Consider the following 24,431-nt stretch of genomic DNA (forward strand, 5'->3'; position numbering starts at 1 on the left):
GATTTTTTTTTATCATTTTTAACTTTTGAAATTGATAATCATCATACAGTCTCATACATTTACGTTAATCAAAACAGTTTTATTAAACAGATATTGGTGTGCAACCAAATAAGTCTATACCTATATTGAGAGAGAATTTGTTTGCATTTATTTTCTAACTTTTTTTGTTAAAAAAAATAATAATAATAATAATGTAAACAGTTTGATTTTGTCTGTTTTCATCTGTATATTTGGTGAAAATGTATTTTTGTATTAATCTTTAATAATAGCGTGAACCAATGTCTGTCTTCTCTAAAGTTGATTGACGGGCTACGCTGGCCAATTAGAAGAGAGCACGGGAAAACTGCTGTTCTGTCGCAGAAAAAGAAAATAAAACCGAATATAACCAGTTGACCATCGTTTAGTGATGCTAGCGGGAATGTCACAGTGTTGGTTAACTTAAAGCTCTGTTTGTGTTTCGGACCAAAGTTTGGATGTTATACAGAAGACGGACGGCAACATAGCTACTCTCGCGGTGGGCGGGGAATCTTTTGAGTGACAGCAGCTGCCGATTGAGCGCCCCTACTTAAAACGTATTTCCAGGTAAATTCTCTGTGCTTGTTTATTTCGATCATCTTCAGCTCCTAATATAAATTAAGTGTCATCAAGGCATGTTGGTTTCTGCCGAGGGGACCTGTCGATGATCGCTTTCATAACTTAAGGGTGAGTGCCATTTTTTGTATATGTGCATTAATGATACTGGGCCCCAACAAATAACAAACACACATAAGAGTGACATTTGTGTCTTATGAGGTGTAAAACTTTGACTGTTTGGGACTATTTAAACGCTGTTTGTTTGAATCTGTTGATTTTAATCGGCATGAATCGTTCATAAGGACCGAATGACAATTTTATTTTGGGAAATGGGATTGTTGTGGGACTTTCGGTTTTATTAATCCTGTATTTGTAGTAAATCCCAATTCATAACTAATTTATGTACACACAAGTTGTCTAGAAAAAAGTGCTAATTGTAAATTAAAAGATTTAAAGTACTGTTATTCTATTGTGAGGTTAAAACCAAATCTCTCAGATAGGGACACTGTTATTTATTTCCACACAACTTTTTGTTTTCTGTTATTATTATTTTTTGTTTTTCATAACACAATTGTGGTTGTGGTAGAGTGTTGAATCTTTTTTCTTTTATTATCATTTATTTAATCTCAGCTTCTAATAAATACTTTAAATAATCAGAAACATATTTGCTGGTATTTATTTATACTCTGTAGCATAAGGACACATTTTAGAGGAACCGCTTTATTTTATTTTATTTTAGGATTTTTGTTTTTACTGCATTAATAGCAACCACACCTAAACATTCAGTATATTTCTCAAACCAAGAACTGGGAAATCAGGTTCCTGTGTGCTATTGAATCCCTAAAGGTGTCAAAAGATGGTTACATAGGTTACCCCTTAAAAGAGAGTGTGGTTAATCTGTAGCACACTGAGTGAGATTGTGTTTTTCTTATCAAATACAGGATATTTTTTCAAACCCACCTGTAAAGTATTTGTAGGCCGAGCGCTTCAGCAGATCTCCATAGCCGAAGTCCAGCAGCTTGATGTCCGGGGACTCTGGAGATCAGCAGGTTCTCTAGCTTGATGTCCCGGTGCAGGACACAGCTGCTCTCGCAGTGTTACAGTGCCGCGATCAGCTGCACCAGCACTTTCTTGGCCGGACGCTCGTCCAGACAGACGTTCTTCTCACAGAAGCTCCGGACATCTTGGCAAGGAGCCGGACGCTCTAGAAGGCGGACGCTTCAGGATCAGGACGTAGCGCCTGGAAAGGTCAAACCAGTCCAGCAGCTGCAGGACACTGGGGCAGGCAGGAGATGAAGTGACGCGGGTCATCAGTGCCACCTCTAGCGGCAGCAGACCCTGACCGTCCTGCAGGACAAACCCTCCATTGTATCCAGGACTGAATCAAACACTGCAAACACCACAGATTCACACCAAAACATACAACTTTCAGTCTCGGGGGTCCAATCCTGCGACATGAACTTGATGGCCACCTGCAGACAGAAAAAGCAGAGTAAATCACACCTGCCTGATTAAGACACATGACATTTACTGACAGCAACATTTCTAAAGCAAGTCTGAATGAAGGAGGGAAGAAGATCTCTTACTGGCAGTCCATCAGACCTGCGGATCAGACCTGCGGAAACACAGAGCCGAATCCACTTCGTCCAAGCAACAGGCCCTTCAGGTACAAGTCTGCAACACAGAAGAGCACAAGAAATGAAGAAGAGAAAACATGCTGCAGTGTCTTCAATGACAAATCATTTCCTAACTGAGCCATAAGATCTGGAAGACTTGAGCTGTGCTGACCTCTGTGAGAGCGTTTGGTCTGTCTCTGGGAGGAGGTGGACGATGTTTGCTGGCTGCTGCTTTGCCTTTTGCTGCTCTTCTGGTCTGTGATGCAGAACCAGCCAAATGTAACGGCAGAGGAGCCAAATATCCAGGAGGCTCAGCGGTGCCGTCCCGTGTGTCTGTGTCCAGAGCTGCTGTCTGGGTGAAAGCAGCACTCCTGGGTCTGGAACGGCTTGAGGCTCAGATACAAATCACACACAAAAACACTTTTACTGCTCACTTTTATCACACTTTCAGAAGGAACTTGCAGTTTTTATTGAGCAACTCTGCAGTTTCCATCATTATAATTGTTTTAAAGAATAAAGACAAACATCAAAACATTTTTAATAAATTTTTTGTTTCATGTGAACTTCGATGATATTTTTTATATTAGTAAAACATCGTACAGCATCATACAGTGACATACTAATGATGAATTAAAAACACTCGCTTCCTCTTTCTTCTCCCATGTGGGACATGGACAATCTCCTCCAACCTGCAATAAAGCAAGAAAATACAGATAAAATAGGAAAATTCATTTAAAACAAAGTAAATAAAAGGAAAAAGAAAAACAAAACGAAGTGAAAATGAAAAAAGTTCAACAAAACAAATGTTAAAGGAAATAATCAGAAAACAAGAACGGAAATAAAAACTGATTAAAGAAGTTGTTGTCTTTATAATTAGTCTTCTCTCAGAAATCCTTAAACAGATTCTGAAATCTCAGGATTCACACAGAAATGTTCTACAAAGTCGCCTTGTCTCTCAACCAACTGATTGCGATGGGTTTGATTGTTTTTATATGCACTGACGCAGTCGTCCCTCAACGGGCCTAACATTTACGCGAGAAGTGACGTCAGGAATGTCAGTCACATGACCTTTCCTAATGCCCTGCTTTAGCATGAATCGTCAATCTCATATTTAGCGTAAATAATAATAAATATGTTTCTCAGAAAATAATCTGTTCTGAAAGCAGTTCATGATGCCTGTAGATTTCACGAATGGAGAATAATAGGAGGATGCGTAATAGGAGGTGAGCTTCGCCTTCAGGAGATATACTGTACACCAGGCGGTGCAAGAGGAAAGCCAAGAGAATTATCAGTGACTCCAGCCACCCAAGCCATAGAATTTTCTCTCTGCTACCCTCAGGCAGACGGTTCCACAGCATCCGATCACGCACCAGCCGGCTGAAGGAAAGCTTCTTCCCTCAGGCAATCAGGCTGATGAACACTTAACACACAGACTCTTCCATACCCTCACTGCACACCATCAATATGTAGCACGCACTGCACTTTAGCCAATCCTACTTGAAACACTGCCTACAACTATGTGGACACCTTTTTTAAAATTACATTGTCGTTGGATTTTGCACTATTTGTATTTTGCACCATCTGTATTCTGCACTGTCCGTTTTTTGCACTGTCTTTATTTGCACTATTTGTATTTTGCACTGTCTGGAAAGTAATTGATTAAACTGTATATAGTTATTTATTTTTTTGAAAAGAGTTTTTAATTAAAACAAGTTTGTTTCATTCCGTTTTGTCTTTTAACGCATTTTCAAACATGAATAATAATTATAGGTGCTCTCCATGTAACCAGAAGCTCTCTGGGTGGTTTAAACGACGGCTAAAAGGTCCAGAATTTGTCTAATTATTTGTGTGTTTTTTATTATTGTTTTGTAATAAATATAATTTTTACATGACTATGGCCAGTAATTTGAATCCCATGGAGCCTCAAAGCCACAAAGTGACGCGAGTCACGTGACATAACTGAGCGTTAAGTTTAACTGACATTTGAATCTTTGATGCGACATCCATAGGGAATAACGTTATTATGGGTCGAAAAGAGCAAGAGAGACGAAGAGAAAGCAGGCAGCAGCGTCATTGGGGCAAAATATTGAACATATGTTCAAAAAGACTGGCAAACAGGGTAAGGCTGACGTTACTTTTTCACAGATGAGAATCTGTCCCGTTCATGTTCTAGGCTGGCTGCATTAGCCGGGTCATCCTGTAACTTTATATTTGCCGTTATTGATTTGTCTCGTACATGACCTCCCTTTTTTTATTTATTTTTTGACTGCTGTGCCACAATTTTGGAAAATAACTGTCCAATAAAGGCTTTACTACCAAGCGGGGTCCTCCGCCGTCAACTGTCACAGCACATCTGCTCACTTCATTCGCTTTATTCTGATCTGGTATTAATCCAGTTGCTCAAACCATTTCAGATTGCGGTCTGGGACACACTCCAGACGACACTGGACAGGTCTAATTAATGTATTTTTTACACAAAATGAAATTAAATTAAATAAATGATGACCTGGAGAAAATCTGACCTGCGCCTAGAGAAACACCTGTAACTGTTAGGTGCGCTTTTACAGCCAAACACACAAGTGCAAAATAAATCGACACGTTTACTAAAAGCATAAAACATGTGTTCTGACTTTCCTTCATCTGCCAAAAAAAGCCAACTAGTCCTGTTCAACTACACGATCTTTAGGCTAACATGAAGCATTTTCTCCTCATTCAGTTTTTTACTTTTATTTAATTTGTTTTTTATTAAGTATTTTTTCGTTTTATTATGATTTAATTTCACTAAATTCGTTTTTATTTTTTAATACTCAAAAATGATTAAATTACAATGTTTAATTTATATCAAATGGCAGCTGTTGTTTAACACAAAACGATGATTAAAGTCTCCAGCACCGAAAGCAGTCCATAAATCAACACGTTTTAAATAGTTTTATATAATGAGTCAAATCCACTGATAATGATCATATTTTAGCGATAATATAATGATTGTCATTATTAGTGAATTTTACTTATTTACAAGACAAGCATAAAAAAGGGAAAGACATTACTATAATTATTATTGTTGTTATTGTTTTATTATTCCGATGGCTAATTTCTAGTGAGGTTATTTGTGCTGTCCAGTTTGTTATTTGCCTAATCAATCTTTTCTTTTTTTTCTTGTGGACTTATAATTTAGACTATTTTAGCCCAACCCTTCATATTTCTTATTCAACCTTTTACATGTAAAGCTCAAATGTCCACTTATTATTGACTGTGATATAAAAATAAATACATGTTTGTAAATTTATTGATAAATACATTTAATACATGTTTGTATACTTTATTGGTAAAGGATACTGAATGTATCTTCGCTGGTGCTGCTCGTACAGCTGCAGTTTATGCTGATAGAATTTGACAGTAATTGCTGAAGCTTTCATCGCGGTATATGTCACACATTATGTGTTATAAATTTTTATTATCTTACAAGAAAAGCAACTTGAGTTGTGGAGCTCAACAAAACTTGACCGTGCAGAGCGCCATCTTGGATCAACCCGCACATCTCACCTCACCGATGATGACATAAATAGAATGCCGTTACGTCATAGAAAAGAATACAGTCTAGAAATTCCTCAGTTACAAACGAAGGAGTACAGTAACGTTAAACATTGATTTAATGACTTTAGCGACTTGTTTTGCACATCAAATGGCAAATAACATGTCAGCTGCGTTATTTACTCGACTTAATTTGATTAAGCCTGTATTTGTCAACGATAATCATCAGAGTGACACGATGGCTTCTCCTACACCTCCTACCATGATGAGAAGCCCAACAGGTGAGATGAGAGTTTACAAAAACGGTGTATTTCCACGTATTATTTAATAAAAAGTATAATAATAACAACAATAATCATAATAAATCGCCATATAAGGCGACTTACTGACTTAATAGGCAAATATTCAACCTCTCCTGTTTGTAATTGTTTTGTGTAGTTATGATATTGTATATTTTATGACTTTGTGATTGAGCCCTGCTGTTATTTTATGTATTGACATTCTGGCTTTTTAAGTTTTTTAATTTCCACTCAACAGAAATTGTGCCTAGTTAACGTTTCTAATAAAATCATTTTAATAATACTTTAATTTATATCCTATGTGTAAACTTGCACAGTAATTTTCTTATTTTTGATAGTGTGGAGGAATATTTGTTATATTTTAGCAAACTAAGTGAGTATATTATATTTAAGTCTTTATTTGTTCAAGCACGGATGAATTAATAAATGTCTAGAGCTGTTTCTGTAACTGAAGTTCTGGAGCAAGACTTCTTTTTTCATTTGTATTTCTAAGACCGATGGTTAAATGTTTAAAGTTGTAATTTACTCACAGATTTATTAACTGAAGCTCCAGAGCGAGAGAAATTGTTCTCTTTGAGTTTGACGATTGCTAATGGAAAGCTAAAAATTGTCGATTTAGTTTCATTAGATTTTTGTGGTGGAGAAGTGGTGTTTGAGGAAGAATGTATATGTAGCACCCACTGACAAAAAATAAAAAGCCACATAAATTTGATTAAACATTGTGATGGTGATTGTTAAATAGCTCAAACTATAACTGGTAAAACTCAGAATACTGCCTCAAAATCAGTTATTATAATAGTTTGCATTTTGTGTGAGCAGGAGTGAAATGTTTATTTTTGCTAAACAGTTGCTTATAGGATTTTTCCTGGTGTCTAATATGGACTTATGAATTACCGACTATTTGTCAGCTCGTGTTTGTCATTTTACATCATTTTACATACATGATTTGCAGTTCCACATAATTAATTTTAGTTTTCAAACATTTTCTTTTATAATTGTACATTTATTATTGTTGTTTCTTTTGTGTGGTTGTCTTTTGTATGTCTTATGTCTTTTGTATAATTTTCAGCAGTTTGTCTATTTTAAACCTGTGGTTAAAGAGTTTTCTAATATTTCCCTGTTCATTTCCTTTACTTTAGAAAACCCAGAGAAAGGGAGGAAAGGGAATAAAGCCTCTGCTTTCTTTAAGAGAGCATGGAAGGCTGCAAAACGCCCTTTCCATTGCTGTGACCGGAATAGAGTGGTTCCCTTTGAACCACAGTCGGATATCGACGATTTCGAGCATCTGCCTGTTCCAGGTCCCTCCAGGACTGTCGCAGCACATGCAGACCTTGAGCCGGCGTGGCAGCCAGGCCAGGTCTGTGAAGATCCTCAGCCGTTGAGTGTTCCGGGCCCCTCCAGCATCAAGCAAACAGCAGATGTGCCGAATGCAGATCCGGCCCGTCTTGAGTCCTCAACGGCCCTCACAGGTCATGTTGACTTTGAGCCGATGCGTCTGCCAGTCCAGGTCTGCGACCGTCTGGAGTCGTTGGCTGTTCCAGGACCATCCAGGATCAAGCCAACGACCGTCGCAGATCATGTTGACCCTGAGCAGATGCGTCCGCCAGTTCAGATCTGTGATGATCCTCAGCCGTTGAGTGTTCCAGGCCCCTCCAGGATCAAGCAAACAGCAGATCCGGCCCGTCCTGAGTCCTCAACGGCCCTCACAGGTCATGTTGACACTGAGCTGGTGTGTCTGCCAGGCCAGATCTGGGAAGATCCTCAGCCAATCAGTGTCCATGGCCTCACCAATATTAAGAAAATGACGGATGCAGATTCGGCCTGTCCTGAGTCACCTCCGTCTGTTCAAGACCCCTCTAAAATTGATGGGACTGATGGTGAGTTACCCTGAATTTGGTTCATTTTATTTCTGCCATCTGTTATTTTTATGCTTTGTTGTTTTTAGCTTGTAAATCTGACAGTGTCATTTGTTGTACTATTGGTTGTGTATTATTTAGTAGCTGCAGCTCTGTTCATGGAGATGTTTCTGATTGTTTTCTTCATTTTAGAAAAACCCAAGAAAGGAAGGAAAAGAGTCTCTGCTTTCTTTAAGAGAGTATGGAAGGCTGCAACGCGCCCTTTCCTGTGCTGTGACACAGATATAGTCCAGCATCTTACACCACAACCTGAGCCAGAGCCCGAGCCAGAGTCTGAGCCAGAGCCAGAGCCAGAGCTCGAGCCAGAGTCAGAGTTAGAGTCAAAGCCAGAGCCCGTGCCCGAGCCCAAGCCCAAGCCCGAGCCAAAGCCCGAGCCCAAGCCCAAGCCCGAGCCCAAGCCCAAGCCCAAGTCAGCACCAGAGTATGAGCCCAAGCTCAGGCCAGAGTCAGAGTCAGAGCCAGAGTCAGAGCCAGAGTCAGAGCCAGAATCAGAGCCAGAGTCAGAGCCTGTGCCCGTGCCCGTGCCCGTGACCGAGCCCAAGCCCGAGCCGAAGTCAGCAACAGAGTATGAGCCCAAGCTCAGGCCAGAGTCGGAGCCAGAGCTGGAGCATGAAGCAGACCTTGAGGCAGTGCCTGTTGAAATTATGCCTGAAATCGCTGAACCCGCTGACCCTGAGTCAGTATGTCTGCCAGGCCCGGCTCCTGAGGAGCCTAAAGAGGCTTCTGGGCCCCCTTGTAGTAAGTCATCATTTCCTTCTATTTTCTGTAATTCATAATTATTATAAATTAGTAATCAATTTACTCCTGCAATTCTGATGGAAGTTACTGCTTTCATCTCATTGCATTAGATTCAGATTTAAAGGATTTATTAGTCATTTATTTGATCTGTTTTATACCAAACAATCCAAGTAAATCTCTGTGCTTTTTTCTGTTTCAGGATTTGATCTGTCTCATTTTGAAGTAGAAAACTTGATTGGAGAAGGAGCTTTTGGCCAGGTGTTTGTGGCATCAAACAAACGTCGTAAACGTGAAAAGGTAGAGAACTGGTTTTTAAATTCAGTCAACATTTTCCTCCTGATTATTTATTATTAATAATTTGTTGGTTTTAATTTAATTTGTTGTTTTTTCTTCCGCAGGTTGCCCTGAAGTTTATCAACAAGAAAGAAGACGAACGTTATCTCAACATAGTAAGTTGAATAATTCACACAACAATGAAAATGAGCAGACCATTTACTCATTCTTCACTTGTCTCGTACCTGTCTGGACCACCTTACTGGTTTTCAACATACTTAAAAATATCTTCTTTTGTGTTCAGCAGAAGAAATAAATCCAGAGACAAATTTTTAAACACATGAATGTAGGGCTGTGGAGTGAATGAAAATTCATTTCACATTAATGGAGATAAAAATGATCATTGCGTCATATCCCGGCCCGTTGTAAAGCAGTCTGCATTCATTTCTACACAAAGCTCAGTTTCACGTGGACATCAGTAAAATCATGTAGCGTGCCTTTTGCAGGATGGGATGTGCTTGATTTATTAGAGTGTAGTTGATTCATTCATGTCTTCAATAGTGCTGAAGAGAGCTTGTGCTGTTGTGTGCATGTGCTCAGCCTCAGAGAAGTTTTTGTTTCTGTACTTTATGTCTTTCTGCTTTGGTAATATCTTTGAAATCTGTTTTTTTTTTCTAGGATGGTCATTCCACACCTGTGCTTGCGGAAGTGGCAATGATGCTTAAGTTGATGAATGCTCCACAATGTCCAAACATCATCGAATTATACAACTGGGTTGAGAATGAGGACAACTTCGTTCTCATTCTGGAGTACGCAAAGTCATGCAAGACCTTGTTTGAGTACATCACAGATATCTTTGAGCTTGAAGAAAACCGAGCACGCTGGTTAATGCGTCAATTGATCCAAGCTATAATGTTCTGCGCTGAGCGTGGAGTTTTCCATGGCGATATACACACACAGAACATCCTGGTGACTAAACCCCGATTACAGCTCAAATTGATCGACTTTGGTTGTGCTCAGCCAATTACCCACAAGCCTTTCAACAGCGATCAATATCGAGGTGAGTTGGCATTTTGTGTTTGTTTCTTTGCTCACACTGTTGTCTTATGAAATGACTGAATTCTGAACACGTCTCTCTTACAGGAGCTGGATTTTACACGCCACCTGAGGTTTATAGTCGTCGCGCATTCCATGCTAACCCAGCATACGTCTGGACGATAGGCCTCGTGCTCTATGAAATAATGCATGGACGAATGGCTTTTTATGACAGACAATCAACAATGTTTGGCTCAATTACGATGCACTCCAGGTTATCTACAGGTAAGCGGACACCTCTGAACAATCTCAGCCTCAGTGACAGAATAAAATATGTCAGTCACGAGTAAAAAAGGATTAAATATAATGGTTACTGTAGATATTAACGTTATTTAATTGTGGATGTTTTGTAATTTGATGTAGTAAGATTTAAACACGTTCATGGATCTTGAGTATGCAGATATATTTCACACTCTCTGTGTCACTTTTCAGAATGCCAGGACCTGATTTCCCAGTGTTTAGTCCGTGATCCAGTTAAACGGCTGATGTTACATCAGGTAGAAAAGCACCAATGGTTCAATCCAACGACCCCAGATCCTGTGGAGCTGTAAGACAAGAGGAGGTAGAGGAATACACCGAGCACAAATGTACATCTTCATTTCTTTCTTTGCTTCATGCTATTCCTGTTTTCTCTTCTGCTCTTTTAGAGTCACAAGTCTTATTTGACAGCCCTTCATATCACTGCTTAAATAACTTTGTGTTATTTCTGTTTTTCTTCATTTTAGAAAACAATAAAGAAGCAAGAAAAAGAGGAGAGCAGCATTTCCAGAAATTTCACAAGACTGTTAAAGTTATTAATTACTCCCTCATGTCAATCCAAACCCCTACTTTTCTTCAGTGTCAGTTCATGACGTGTGTTGATGAGAGCTCTGTCCTGCGCTGTATGTGTGTCGCACTGCTGACGTTTACCTCAGATGTGCCCACGCTTTGTTTAAATGAGAGGAAGTCGCGCAGGCCTCTGGGTTAAACATCAGCAGTGCGACACACACACAGTGCAGCACAGCACTTCTGAAGTCCTTATTTCTGTTTCATTATTTTTGTGTTTTTCTTTCTGCATTGAAGTTTTGCTTCAAAATTACAGCTGTAGCTCCTAACCCCTGACACCTTTCCTCATCTTTAGAAAACAAATTAAAATATCTGAGATGAAATCAAACCATCAAACCATGAGAGCTCTGTCCTGCACTGTATGTGTGTCCACTGCTGACGTTTACCTCAGATGTGCCCACGCTTTGTTTAAATGAGAGGAAGTCGCGCAGGCCTCTGAGTTAAACGTCAGCAGTGCGACACACATACAGTGCACTAGGCTCTTCTGAATGTGCGGTTTGAGGGTCAGAGAGCTCTCAGATTTAATCTCAAATGTTTTAATTTGTGTTCTCAATATGAACTAAACATGAAAATAACTAAGGACATGAGGTGAGTAATTAATGACAATAATGGTAATTAATGGTGCCGTGACCGCAGCTCTGCACAAGACCTTTGGCCAGAGAAGAAATGGTCGTACCCAACTGAGCCTGGTTTCTCTCGAGGTTTTTTCCTTCACTTTTGTCAATCGGTGAAGTTTTGTTCCTCGCCACTGTCGCCGCTGGCTTGCTTGGTTGGGACTTGTAAAGCTGCGCATCGATGGATTTGCTCTTCAGTGTTTGGACTGAACTGAACTGAACTCCAACTGTGAAAACTGGACTGACACCGTTTCAATTTACTTCTATGTTAAGCTGCTTTAATATAGAAATGAAGATGAATTGAACTGAATTAATGATAAAACTCCATCAGGAAATCCAGTGCTGTCACAGTTTTCTCCTCTAAAATGTCATCAAAGATCTGCTCAACTATTTTCTACCTCATAAATGAATCTGGTGTTCTGTCATAAGAGAGACTGATTGTTTTATAATTAAGTGTTCATGATTGTTTTGTAATGAATTGTTCTTTGAATTGTTTTGTGATGAACTGCTTTTGTATATTGTTAACAATTCAAATAAAATCCTGTGAATCAAACTGAAGCTCTGATCATCATTTCTGTGAGTTTTGTAAATGACTCCTTACTCAATTAAAGAGACAGTTCTCCCTCAACATTCCACTCAAGTGCGTCTAAACCTATGAGGTTCTTTCCTCTGTTGAACACTGAAGAAGATACAAATCTGAAAATCTGTAACCATTGATGTCTACAGTAGGAAAACAAATACAATGGAAGTCAATAGTTACAGGTTTCCAGCATTTTTCAAAATATCTTCTTTTGTGTATAACAGAAGAAACTCATAGTAAGGGCTGAGTAAAAGATGACAGATTATTCATTATTAGCTGAAGGAATTTATTTGACAAATCAGTAGTGCAATATACTATGTTTACTATGATTTAACACTAGTTTGTGGAGCCTGTTTAGCCAAATGGAACCACAGAGAAGGTTTTACTGTTAGACAATATGTTGTTTTATACTACAATCTCATATACTAATACAACAAATATTTCCCCCCTGGTACAGTCAAGATTGCAGACCACCCTTTGAGACTGTTCAAACTTTTGACAATCTGAGTTTAAAGCAGCAGTTTAGACTTGAGTAACTGGACTGTGTTTGACAGCTTTCATGTATACGGCTCCAAGAAAAGTTCTTGAATTCCTCAAGTCTACTGTTTAGATGCCAAGCAGATACACAGCATAGGTCAAACATTGGGAACACAAGCAGCTCTGGGTTCAGGCCTGGAAGAACAGTCTCATGATGATCTCAGTCTGATTTGGGCTGTCGCTTGTAGAAGCAGCTGTTCTCCTCAAAGTTACTGCCATCACAATCTGTCCAGTTCTTGTCTGTTCTTCATTTTCCAGCAACATCAAGACAAAATCTACTAAAATAATAGATAAAAGAGAAACATGTTCAATCAGTATTGAAAGAAACACAAGACACCAGTCAATTCCATTACAGCATCTTTTAGAAGTAACAGCAATAACTTTTAAATACATCTCTGTCCTCAATTTAAATGTGTGAATGTAAAGGAATAAGGAAAACAATATTGCTCAAAATAAATGAAGTGATTTATACGTCCTCCTTGTTTATTTGTGTATCACTACTGACAGATATCTAGTCAAATGGTACCTGCAGTTCATCAGTCTTGCAGTAGCCAAAAATACACTGTATGAGTCAAAATGAGTGATTTTACTTTGATGCTGAAAATCAGTAAAGTAAAGATCATGTTCAAGCAATATATATGTTGTGATTAAAGATATCTATAAAATATATTTTACTGAGCAAATCTAAATAAAGACATCTAAAATGTTATTTTACTGACAATAATACCAATGGATGCTCTCTCATGGCCAAACTGCAGCTCTGCTCATTTCATTCGGCCAGTGGAAAACTGCTGTTTGTTGGCCGGGCTGAGTCTGGTTTCTCCAAGTGTTTGTTCTTCCTTTCTGTCGATTGCTGGAGTTTTGCTGTCACTGGCATGTCTGACTATCTTGATTGGGGTCGCTGGAACAAAAGAGGATGGAGTCATAGGACGGAGTCAGATGAACTAGAGATGTCTGGTTACACTAAGTTTGGTCTTTTAAAAACAGTTTTGATGCATTAAGCCACATTAAGCATTAAACTTCATTAAAGGAAATGCTAATTACTTCAAAAACCGACAGATATAGTCTGACCCATTGTCATACAGTGCTCAGCATGAATGAGTTCACCATATTTCTATCAACTTCTCAGTGAGTCAATATATGCTGGAGCCTTTAAACAAACCCTTACAAAAATAACTAAAGTAAAACTGCAGTACAACAGCAGTATATAGAAGTATAACTGCGGTCAAATAAAATACAATTGAAAAAATGTAATACAATAAAGTATAAACACAGTACAAATAGGGTACAATAAAGATTAGCAGCAGTATAGCGCTAGTGCTTACACCATCATTCATCTAATTTTACGCTTGAACAACTAAATGAATGCTTAAGTCTATTTAACTGTATGTATTGTAATTACATTACAACATTGATGCTGTTAAAACAACCTGGTTAAATTTAAAATACTCACGTTAAGCTATCACCGGAGGTTTATCGTTGGCTTTAAAACTCTAGCTGTGCATATAGCCCGTTGTGCATAAACAATTTTGCTCCGCATCCCTGTTAATATCTAATCTTTGTGCTAACGAACATTAGCAATGTTACGAACTCAGTTGGGCAAGTTACAGGTACTTCCAAAATGTAATACATTATATATATTAAAGATTTCTGTCATTTTTTTTTTTTTTTGGAATTTGTTTACAATACTATATTAATATCTCAGAAATGCATTACACTACTTTTGTATCACTTTTAGGTTACTTTAACCAAAATAACCACAGAAGTTTGACTCTTATGAACTATGTATGAATTTTCAATAGTATGTCTATGTTTTCGAATACATTTTGCTATTAATTGTAATTTTTCTGAAAGATTTTTGTTTGCACAAGGAGTCTGACATCAGCCAGTGCACCACACAGAGATCTGATATTTTATTTTAAATATATATTCATAGTGCTTCACTTTTTCCACATACATATAAATTGCTTCGCATGTATGGCTATGACTGTGTAACCTTAATCACTTCTGGGGATGCGGACTTATTACAGTAAAAGATAGCAATTTTATTTTATACAATAAATGGATTGATAATATCCACTGATTTTTATATAGGCAATTAAATAAACTTGAACTATTAAAAATGCAATAAATATTTGTTTTGGCCCAAACTACAAAAACAAACTAATTTAAAACTAGTTTAGACACACTAGTTTGATCATGTATATGTGTCATTATAACTATATTGTATAATTATTATTACAAAGGCCTACAACATGCTAACAATCAAAAACTAAATGACATGATAACACTGGTGACTGTCATCTGAGATCACCTGAAAAGACTTGAATGACACTTCTCATAAAGCTTGAGAAGCATACAGTACAGTTCTTCATGATATATTATTTGTCAAATAAATATAGTTGCAGGTTAAGGAAACACTAAACGTGATGAAGTTAGTGCGGGCCCTGGTGCAGATGAAAAGAAAAATAGAAAGCTAGATAGGTAACTAGAACAGACAGAGATAAGGTGCGCGCTGCTAATGCAGCCTGTAGGCAAACGTCTACGAGTTGCTTCTGTGCTATGAGCTATCATTGCGCGTGCGATGGCGAAAAAAGGTCTCTCCGCATCCCTCGAGGTCTGTATCGTTTTATGTGCGCGGCACTGCGCGCTGCTTTATTTCCGCATTGTAATGATCTTTATATCGCGGATCAAGTGCAGTGAAGGGATTTAGACGCAGTTGGTGTGGTGTAACAACTTTTATAGCAGGAAAAAAATACTGTGGAAATCAATGGATACAGCTTTCCAGCAATCTTACAAACATCTTTTGTTTTCAACATAGGAAGGAGAATCAAACATGTTTAGGCCTATGGGGTATATGCCGAAGCATGCTAATAGGACTTTTAATTTGCCAGTAACCTGGGTTAAGCGCTTCCGGCGAATTGAATGCCAATGCAAAATCCGGTGCGTTTAAGGTCTGTTTTCTTTAAAAATGAGCGATCTCCACTAGCTGAGTGATATCCGATTTAAAGTGGATATTACACTTTGTACAATATTACAGATTGTACAAGAAGCACTGCATTAAATTACATTTCCCCCCACCATATCTTTATAATATGAGCATTTATATAAAGGGTCGCTCATGGGTAGCTTGCAGTGGGCAGGGACCCCTTAGGTGGAGGGCAAGGGACGCTCTGGGCCATGAATGCAAGTCTTGGGATAAAGGGTGGCCCATGGGTAGCTTGCTGGGGGCAGGGACCCTTTAGTTGGAGGGCAAGGGGCCCTATGGGGCCCAGACTGCAAGTCCTGGGAGAGAGGTTGGCCCATGGGTAGCTTGCTGGGAGCAGGGACCTTTAAGGTGGAGGGCAAGGTACCCTATGTGGCCCAGACTGCAAGTCCTGTAAGAGTGGTTGGCCCTTGGGTAGCTTGCTGGGGGCAGGGAGGTGGAGGGCAAGGGACCATCTGTGGCCCAGACTGCAAGTCCTGGGAGAGAGGTTGGCCCCTGGGTATCTTGCTGTGGGCAAGAACCCTTTAGGGAAAGGGCAAGGGGCCCTATGGGGCGCAGACTGCAAGTCCTGGTATTTAGGGTGACCCATGGGTAGCTTGCTGTGGGCAGGGACCCCTTAGGTGGAGGGCAAGGGACCCTCTGGGGCACAGACTGCAAGTCCAGGGATAAAGGGTGGCCCATGGGTAGCTTGCTGGGGGCAAGGACCCCTTTAGGTGGAGGGCAAGGGGCCCAGACTGGAAGTCTTGGGAGAGAGGTCGTCCGCTGGGTAGCTTGCTGGGGGCAGGGACCCTTTAGGTGAAGGCAAGGGGCCCAGACTGCAAGTCCTGGGATAAAGGGTGGCCCCTGGGTAGCTTGCTGGGAACAGTGACCTTTTAGGTGGAGGCAAGGGGCCCTCTGGGGCCCAGACTGCAAGTCCAGGAATAAAGGATTGCCTATGGGTCGCTTGATGGGTGCAGGGACCCTTTAGGAGGAGGGCAAGGGGCCCTTTGGGGCCAAGACTGCAAGTCTTGTGAGAGAGGTTGGCCCCTGGGTAGCTTGCTTGAGGCAGGGACCCTTTAGGTGGAGGTAAAAGGGCCCTCTTTGGCCCAGACTGCAAGTCCTGGGATAAAGGGTGGCCCATGAGTAGCTTGCTGGGGACAGGGACCCCTTAGGTGGAGGGTAAGGGGCCCTCTGGGGCCAACACTGAAAGTCCAGGGAGAGAAGTTGGCCTCTGGGTAGCTTGCTGGGGTCAGGGACCCCTTATTTGGAAGGCAAGTGGGCCTCTGGGGCCCAGACTGCAAGTCCAGGGAGAGAGGTTGGCAGGGTATATACAGAACTTGAGTTGAATTTAATACCTGTTACTACCTTTTTTAATAACTTTAAAAAAAAATTACTTCCTGTATGACTTGCACGAGCTGCAACTGTAGTGGCATAAATGTACTATATTTTCAAATGGAATTAGCATATTGCAGATAACATATTTAAGTAAAGCAGAGGGATTAATCAAGGTGTTACAGTGTGCCTTGGTCCATATTTTTTAATTAATGTCATTAATGTCATGTCATGTTATCTGTCAATAGTCGGTCTTCCAAGAACAGTTCGGTGCAGTTACGGTTGTTTCTCCACTCAGCCTGGAACGGCACGGCACGATTACAAAGATTTCTCGGCTCGGAATTCTTGGCATGGTAATGGCCCTTTTCCACTGATTGATATGGTACGGTTCGGTACGCTTTAATTCCACTGTCAAAACGCGTACCGAACCAAACCGTATCACTTTTTCGGCACCCTTTCGAAAGAGTACCAAACGGGACAAAGGGTAGAGCTACACGTGCAGCTGAACGCTGATTGGTTACAGAGATACGTCACGAGCTTGTGGAGCTACATGGAACGTAAACAATAGAACCGCCATGTTTTTTTCAAAGCCGAGACATTACATGAAAATATATAAGCATATAATAATGGGATGACCCGGGCTCAAACAAACCTTGTCGTCGTCTCGATGAACAGACACACAAGAAAAATCTGCCGTGTCCTATTGTTGTTTTATGAGCCCGTCTGAAAGTGCGAGCGGTATTCGCTTTCTTCCGGGAGCTTGCGATCGCTTCTATATTTGATATAACAAACTTCTTGAGCTGATGATAATAACGTGAGTGTGATTATTGAAGTGTCTCCGTCATCTGATCCATTCAGAAAAAAAAAGGCCAAGCCGAGAGTGAAGCGGGAGTGAAACACGGAAAAAAAAAGAGAAGCCGTCAAATTGTTTTAGCAACCTGAATCATGAACAAACTGCCATGTTTACTTCGTCTTTTAGATTATTATGAACTGGGAATGGCAAAATTACTCTCTAACAGAGATTACATGTGCTGGTGAAGATTACAGACACAGATGAGAGGTTTGCGCTAACTGTGGGCTATATTGCGTGTGTTTTTGAACTCAAATAAATACTAAATGTTAATAGAGTTAAATATAATTAATAATATATCGGCGACTGTAAGGGGCTGTATGTGTTCATACGTTGCATTTATTTTATATATTTACAGACGTTACAGTAGCCTATTTCGCACTGTCATTGATCTGCAGTTAATAAAGTTAGTAATAAACATTTATAAACAAGTATTTATGTCTATAAAGCATCTGTTTTATGAGAAGTGTTGCTCATTATGATATATGAATGACCCGTACAGCTTTACTGTAGACATTTATTCGAGCGAGCATGGCGTCGAGTTAAACTTTATCATACACCACGCCCACCAAAAAGGTACCCTTTGTGGTGGAAACGCAAGCCTAATAAAGGTGACCCGTACCGACCCGAACCGTACCGTACTGTACCAGTCAGTGGAAACGAGGCATAACACAACCGTGCTGAATTGTGCTGATAAATTCCGCATGTCAGGGCTCGAAATTAAGTTTTACTTGGTGGCACCGGTGCTCCCAACTTAAAATATTTATGAGCATCAGAAAAAATGAAGGAGCACCCACCAAAAATGAATGAGACCACTGCAAATTGTATATTAACGGGTATATTGCATTTGAAAACAACATCAATTAGGACTAACAAAAACCAGAAACAACTATCTAACTAATGCTGTGATGACTCAATAATATTTTTGCAATTACTCCAAAACAAATGTCTATTAATTATAAAATATTAATGATGAAGATGATGACAATAATCCTAACAATGAATAACATTTCTCATTATCATACTGCCTTGAATGTGCTTGAATGCGAGTAATCTGCTATAAAAAGTCTGACTATTACTTTATGAAAAATAAATTTATGGTTTGCATCAAACACAAATGAAGCATTGCAGTAAGAAATATTTATGTTGTATCGTTTTTATATATATAGTGAAAATAACTTTGGGTTATATCTGTGTACTCAGAATGTACACTCACCTCAGGTACACCAGAACACCAAAAATAAAATGTACAATTAATGACACTATACATCAACCTCATTAACATTACCAGAGAGAAAGACAATTAATATGTATTATGTTAATATTAACGTTAGCTTAAAAGAATTCAACTGAATTTTATTATCAGGTCCATTTAATAAAACAGTTAAGACTTGTTTCATTAAGAGTTTAGTTTAAATAAATAACTTACAATTAAAAAAAATGTAACCATATTGTTAGCTTAGTCATAATGACTATTTGAAGACCAGAGCTTACCTTAACGTTCAACGTTTAACTTTTCATGATGACTTCGCCTTCATCTCAGTGTTGTGCTGAAATAGAGAATTCATTAATGTAGTTACACGAAGTTAAAGTTATGTTTTTTTCAGGTAACTTAACGTTACTACGGTCAAAAACTCACTCAAGATAAACTCACTGTATCTAATACCTCGCAAACAATACAATGACCGCCTGGCGTTTGTTATTATTGTTTAAAATACTGTTGTAGTGTTTAATAGTTCTTTTTCTTTTGTTTTATTGGCGGGGCTGGTGTTTTGTGCACATGCCGCCACCTACAGTTCATATCAATATCTGTATCTATTATATATATGCTTACCTAAATTTCACCATCAGGACTCAGCTGTCAGCTGGCACTGCGTGTTCAGCTCCTCCAGCTTCCAGTCTTAGTCCCTCCGGGTCCTTAATACATTTTAATTTAAATTATTTATTATATTCTTTCGCTCAGTCCTGTGCTATATAGATATTGTATTAATACCCTATACCCTAAACTATCCCTATTAACGTTTATCCCTAATATATATTCTAAGTTTTTATCTTTATGTCCATTATTGTTTAAATTTTCTGTTAATTCCCTCCTCTCTTGTATATATTTCCTGCATTCAAACATAACATGTTCTACGGTTTCTCTTACTCCACAATGATCACATAAATCATCTTCTGTAACTCCTAGTATTGACATAGTTGAATTTAATCCAGTGTGTCCAAGCCTCAGTCTAGTTAATATAATTTCTTCCTTTCAGTTCCTACCATACACATTTCTTTTTGTCTTTGCTATATTTTTATTCCTTGCTATTCTTTCTTAATATTTTCTTTAATAATAGATTTAATTTCACATTTTCCTAAGGGAACCCCAACATCTAATGTATTACTTTTTAATGCTTCCTTTGCCAGTTTATCAGCCATTTCATTTCCATATATTCCTTTATGCGCAGGTATCCAGCAAAACCCTACTGTCTTTTGTATACGATATAAAATTGTGAATATTTCATAAATTGAATCTTCTCTGGTTGATCTATGAGTAATTAAAGATGATAATGCTGATGCTGAATCAGAACACATAACTAACTTCTCATATTTCTTCCACCCATGTTATACCTATTATTATTGCAGTTGTTTCTATAGAATAAATTGATAACTTACCTGTTAATCTTTTTGAAATTGCTATTTTTAATTTTGGGATGTATACACCTATGCCTGAAACTCCTGTGACTGGGTCTTTTGATCCATCAGTATATATTTGTAGACTTTCATAAAATTTCTCTTGTACATGATTTTTAATTTTTGGAAGTGTTTTATAGTTAACAGAAAAGAGGACTTTTATTAACCTTACGGCTACGTTACGTTACGTGCATTAGCCAATCCCATTGCGGTTTGGTCATCACGTGGGAGTTAGTTAACTGTTGTATGTGATGTTAGTTCAGTAGTATGCTCACAGGTTCCAGTGTGGATTGTCAATAAACCGTTCTGCTCTGGGCAAGAGCATTACCCGCTACTGTGAAGGTGTTATTTAAGTAAACATTTGGAATGGATTTCGGTTGTTGTGTGCCCTTTTTTACGCCTCCACAGACACTTATTACACCGATAGTGTCGAGTTAAAAGCACAACAATACCATTTGTTAACGAATAGCGTGACATAAGAACCTACAACTAAAGTCACTTGGTTAATTATTTTAAACAACATTACATTACATTATTCAGTGTCGTGTGATTGCTGAACTGAACCACAGCAAACGTGATATTGATTACAATATAATAATATTGTATTTTTATTGACTTTACCAGCAAAATTATTACATATATCTGACTTTAACAATAAGAATAAAGTTTGTTTGAAGTGCTTTGAGAATTAATATATTTTTCTCCCAGAATTCATTTTACACCAACAAGCAAATAGTAATGGCGGGTGAGAAAGCCCAGCTAATATTATAAATATTGCGTTTAATATGTCACGAAAATGAAGTTTTAACAGTTTTTCATGCGAGAATGTAGTTCTTCCAAACTCAAATATGCGTTTGTTTAATGGATAGTGGAGATTCTGACCTCTAGGGAGTAACGGCGCTTCACCACTCATGTGTCCGGCGAAACAAGGCTTTAATCCAATAATATCCAGCTGCAGCCCCGCAGAACCACACACGTTTTAGGCACACACAATCTAGGACACACAATCTAGACAAGCCATATATGTTACGACGGATGTTATTGTTATTAACGTCTTTTTGAACATCTTCATCGATATATTTTGATATATATGTATATATTATATTAATAATAATTAATAATTAATAATTAATAATTAATTAATAATTAATATATATATATATATATATATATATATATATATATATATATATATATATATATATATATATATATATATATATATATTAATAAATACTGTACACAATAAACAACAGTGTTTACTTTACTTTATTTCACAAATATTGCGATTGCCCAGTAAGGACCTATATAAGATGCTTACAGAGCCCACTTCAAGCCCATATGGGCATCCACGGTTGAATCCTGGTGCAAGCCCACTTTAAACCCCTTTAGGCAGGTAGGGCCCAAATGGGTCTGACATTAATTACCCAGTTAAGACCCACATAAGACACTCACAGATCCCACTTAAAACCCATCTGGGCTTCCATGGCTGGCCCCCGTGCTGATCCTGGGTGCAAGCCCATTTAAACCCTTTAAGCAGGTGGGGCCCAAATGGGTCTTTCATCAATTGCCTGGTTAAGACCCACATAAGACTTTCACAGATCCCACTTAAAACTCTTACGGGGCATCCATGGCAGGCCCCCATGTGGATCCCGGGTGCAAACCCACTTTAAACCCCTTCAGACTGGTGGGCCCCAAATGGGTCTGACATGTATTGCCTGGTTAAGATTCACATAAGACCCTTACAGATCCCACTTAAAACCCATCTGGGCATCCATTGCTGGCCCCCGTGCTGATCCTGGGTGCAAGCCCAATTTAAACCCTTTAAGCAGGTGGGGCCCAAATGGGTCTTTCATCAATTGCCCGGTTAAGACCCATATACTGTAAGACCCTTACAGATCCCACTTAAAACCCATCTGGGCATCAACGGGTGCAAACTGTCTTTAAACCCCTTTGGGCAGGTGGGGCCAAAATGGGTTTGGCATGAATTGCCCAGTAAGGACCCATCCAGTACCCTTACCCTACAGGTCCCATTTTTAGTACGTCTGGGCTTCCACGGCTGGCCCCAATGTGAATCCCAGGTGCAAGCCCATGATGGGGCCCACATTTGACACCAATGAAGCCCTCATCTGGGCCCCACATGTCATTGCTAGCTGGGTGGTGGATTGAGAAAATCACAACTTTCCGACAGACTGTCATACAGACTTAAGGTTATGCTCATTTAACTCAGACTACCAATCTGCCAATCACTGATGACCTTTCAACTTACTAACCACTCCTTACCACTTATGGCATCCTAGCAACTGTCCCAAAGACTTCTATTGTAAAAAACTGCCATTGACTTTACATTGGACATACTAACAACTATTACTAACGACATACTGATTCATAGAAACATACTAACAAACATACTAATTATACTAGCAAGCATTCATACTAAATTCATAACGGCATGCATGCTATTTTACTAGAAACATGCAAGTGACATGCTAATATAATATGACTATATAAAAGCTTTTAGTCCTCGTGTATGAGATTTAAGGTTTGGGACTGTGCTGAAGTCTGTTATGAAATGAAAGCTGAAGTCTCTTATGAAATGAAAGCGAGACTTGACGTCATTCGACATGTTTTTTATCGACGTGTGACTTGCATTAACAGGTGAAAATCCAATCTTCCTGCTTGCACTGCAAATGAGAGGACCCAGATCCGATTCATTCATTCATTTTCTTGTCGGCTTAGTCCCTTTATTAATCCGGGGTCACCACAGCGGAATGAACCGCCAACTTATCCAGCAAGTTTTTACACAGTGGATGCCTTTCTAGCTGCAACCCATCTCTGGGAAACATTCAAACACACATTCACACACACACTCACTACGGACAATTTAGCCAACCCAATTCACCTGTACCGCATGTCTTTGGACTTGTGGGGAAAATCGGAGCACCTGGTGGAAACCCACGCGAACACAGGGAGAACATGCAAACTCCACACAGAAACGCCAACTGTGTCAAGGCTCGAACCAGTGACCCAGCGACCATCTTGCTGTGAGGAGGCAGCACTACCTACTGTGCCACTGCTTCGCCCCAGATCCGATTCATATTGGATACATTTTTTCCTGAATTTGATTTGAGTAAATCGGAATCAATGTGATTTTTTTTCCTCCTTATACGTACATGGGCCATATCCGATCTGTACCACATGGGACAAAAAATCTTAAAGTCACTTGAATCATGCAGTGTAAATGCAGCCTAAGTCTCACAAACATACTTTCTGTCGGATACGCATTTCTTCTCCTTTATCATGATACTCACAAAAAATATAGCTTGGATTACAGCATCCTCCATCCTTCAGTTGTTAATTTTATTGAAATCTGCATTGGATGTCACTATCAGCCATGTTTCACTTCAGGGTTATAGTTGTTAGTTCCTATATATAGAGAGTTTGAACTTAAATAGATTTTTACATAAGCACACATAAAAGAGATTGCATCAAACAAAAAGTCTTTGCTAATGATCCAAGGGCACTCAAAAACAAGCTGGAGGTCACTGGGGTAATAATGCAATCCACAGCATTCTTAAACAAGAACTGACAACATTCAACTAAAATGCAAGACTCTCAATATTGTGAACAAGGAGCAAAGGCACTTTGTAACATCTTTCATCCACAAGTAGAGCATGCTTAAATCTTGTTTTCCTGTCTTGTTTGATAATATAATCAAATATTCTTATATCAAAGAAAAATCCATTATATTTGTTCTCTTTTTGCTGTTTTTGTTAATTGTTTAAGAGACATCAATATTTCCCTAAACCTGCATGAAACTATTTCTGCATTATAATGATTAAAAATAATTGTAATAATAATCCCATAATAATACAAATAAAATAACAAGGATAGAAGCAATGACACCTAATTGCATCAGTATCTTGATAACCCTACCTAATAGTTTTAATCAGTCTTACCAATGTTGGCACATTGGTGCATCTGCACAAAGATGTCGGAGAACTGCTTGAA

At 38.9% G+C, this 24,431-nt stretch overlaps 1 protein-coding gene and 2 long non-coding RNA genes across 6 annotated transcripts in view; 1 reads left to right on the top strand and 2 right to left on the bottom strand.

Annotated features, from left to right (window-relative positions):
* The window catches only part of LOC141376795 (uncharacterized), an 11,051-nt gene extending 5,293 nt beyond the window's left edge, over positions 1-5,758 (bottom strand). Inside the window, exons 1-4 of the long non-coding RNA XR_015504062.1 lie at positions 5,653-5,758; positions 2,362-2,878; positions 2,160-2,247; positions 1,534-2,045 (exon numbers count right to left, since the gene is read on the bottom strand). This is a non-coding gene — a long non-coding RNA (uncharacterized LOC141376795). The remainder of the gene's footprint in view (positions 1-1,533; positions 2,046-2,159; positions 2,248-2,361; positions 2,879-5,652) is intronic.
* Positions 4,123-12,033, top strand: LOC137496866 (uncharacterized). Of its 4 annotated transcripts, none has more exons than XR_015504023.1 (10): positions 4,123-6,001; positions 7,159-7,896; positions 8,068-8,673; positions 8,873-8,970; positions 9,072-9,122; positions 9,625-10,006; positions 10,090-10,266; positions 10,474-10,628; positions 10,767-10,922; positions 11,019-12,033. XR_015504023.1 is itself a non-coding variant. In XM_087276144.1 (9 exons), the coding sequence occupies exons 1-8, from the start codon at positions 5,842-5,844 to the stop codon at positions 10,590-10,592; spliced, it is 2,331 nt and encodes a 776-aa protein (XP_087132270.1). In that variant the 5' UTR covers positions 4,123-5,841; the 3' UTR covers positions 10,593-10,628; positions 10,767-12,033. The 4 variants fall into 4 exon arrangements, 2 of the variants coding, with proteins under 2 accessions (XP_087132270.1, XP_087132269.1); XR_015504022.1 differs by having other exon boundaries at positions 10,474-10,603; XM_087276144.1 differs by having other exon boundaries at positions 10,767-12,033.
* A 301-nt stretch (positions 12,034-12,334) lies between these two features.
* On the bottom strand, positions 12,335-19,366 carry LOC141376794 (uncharacterized). Its single transcript, XR_015504063.1, has 3 exons — positions 19,239-19,366; positions 13,317-13,498; positions 12,335-12,875 (listed from the first exon to the last, which is right to left on the bottom strand). It is a non-coding gene; the product is annotated as an uncharacterized LOC141376794 (long non-coding RNA).
* Between the last annotated feature and the right edge of the window lie 5,065 nt (positions 19,367-24,431).

Source organism: Danio rerio, chromosome 12 (assembly GCF_052040795.2).
Source record: "Danio rerio strain M-AB ecotype USA chromosome 12, GRCz13ab, whole genome shotgun sequence".
Lineage (NCBI taxonomy): Eukaryota > Metazoa > Chordata > Actinopteri > Cypriniformes > Danionidae > Danio > Danio rerio.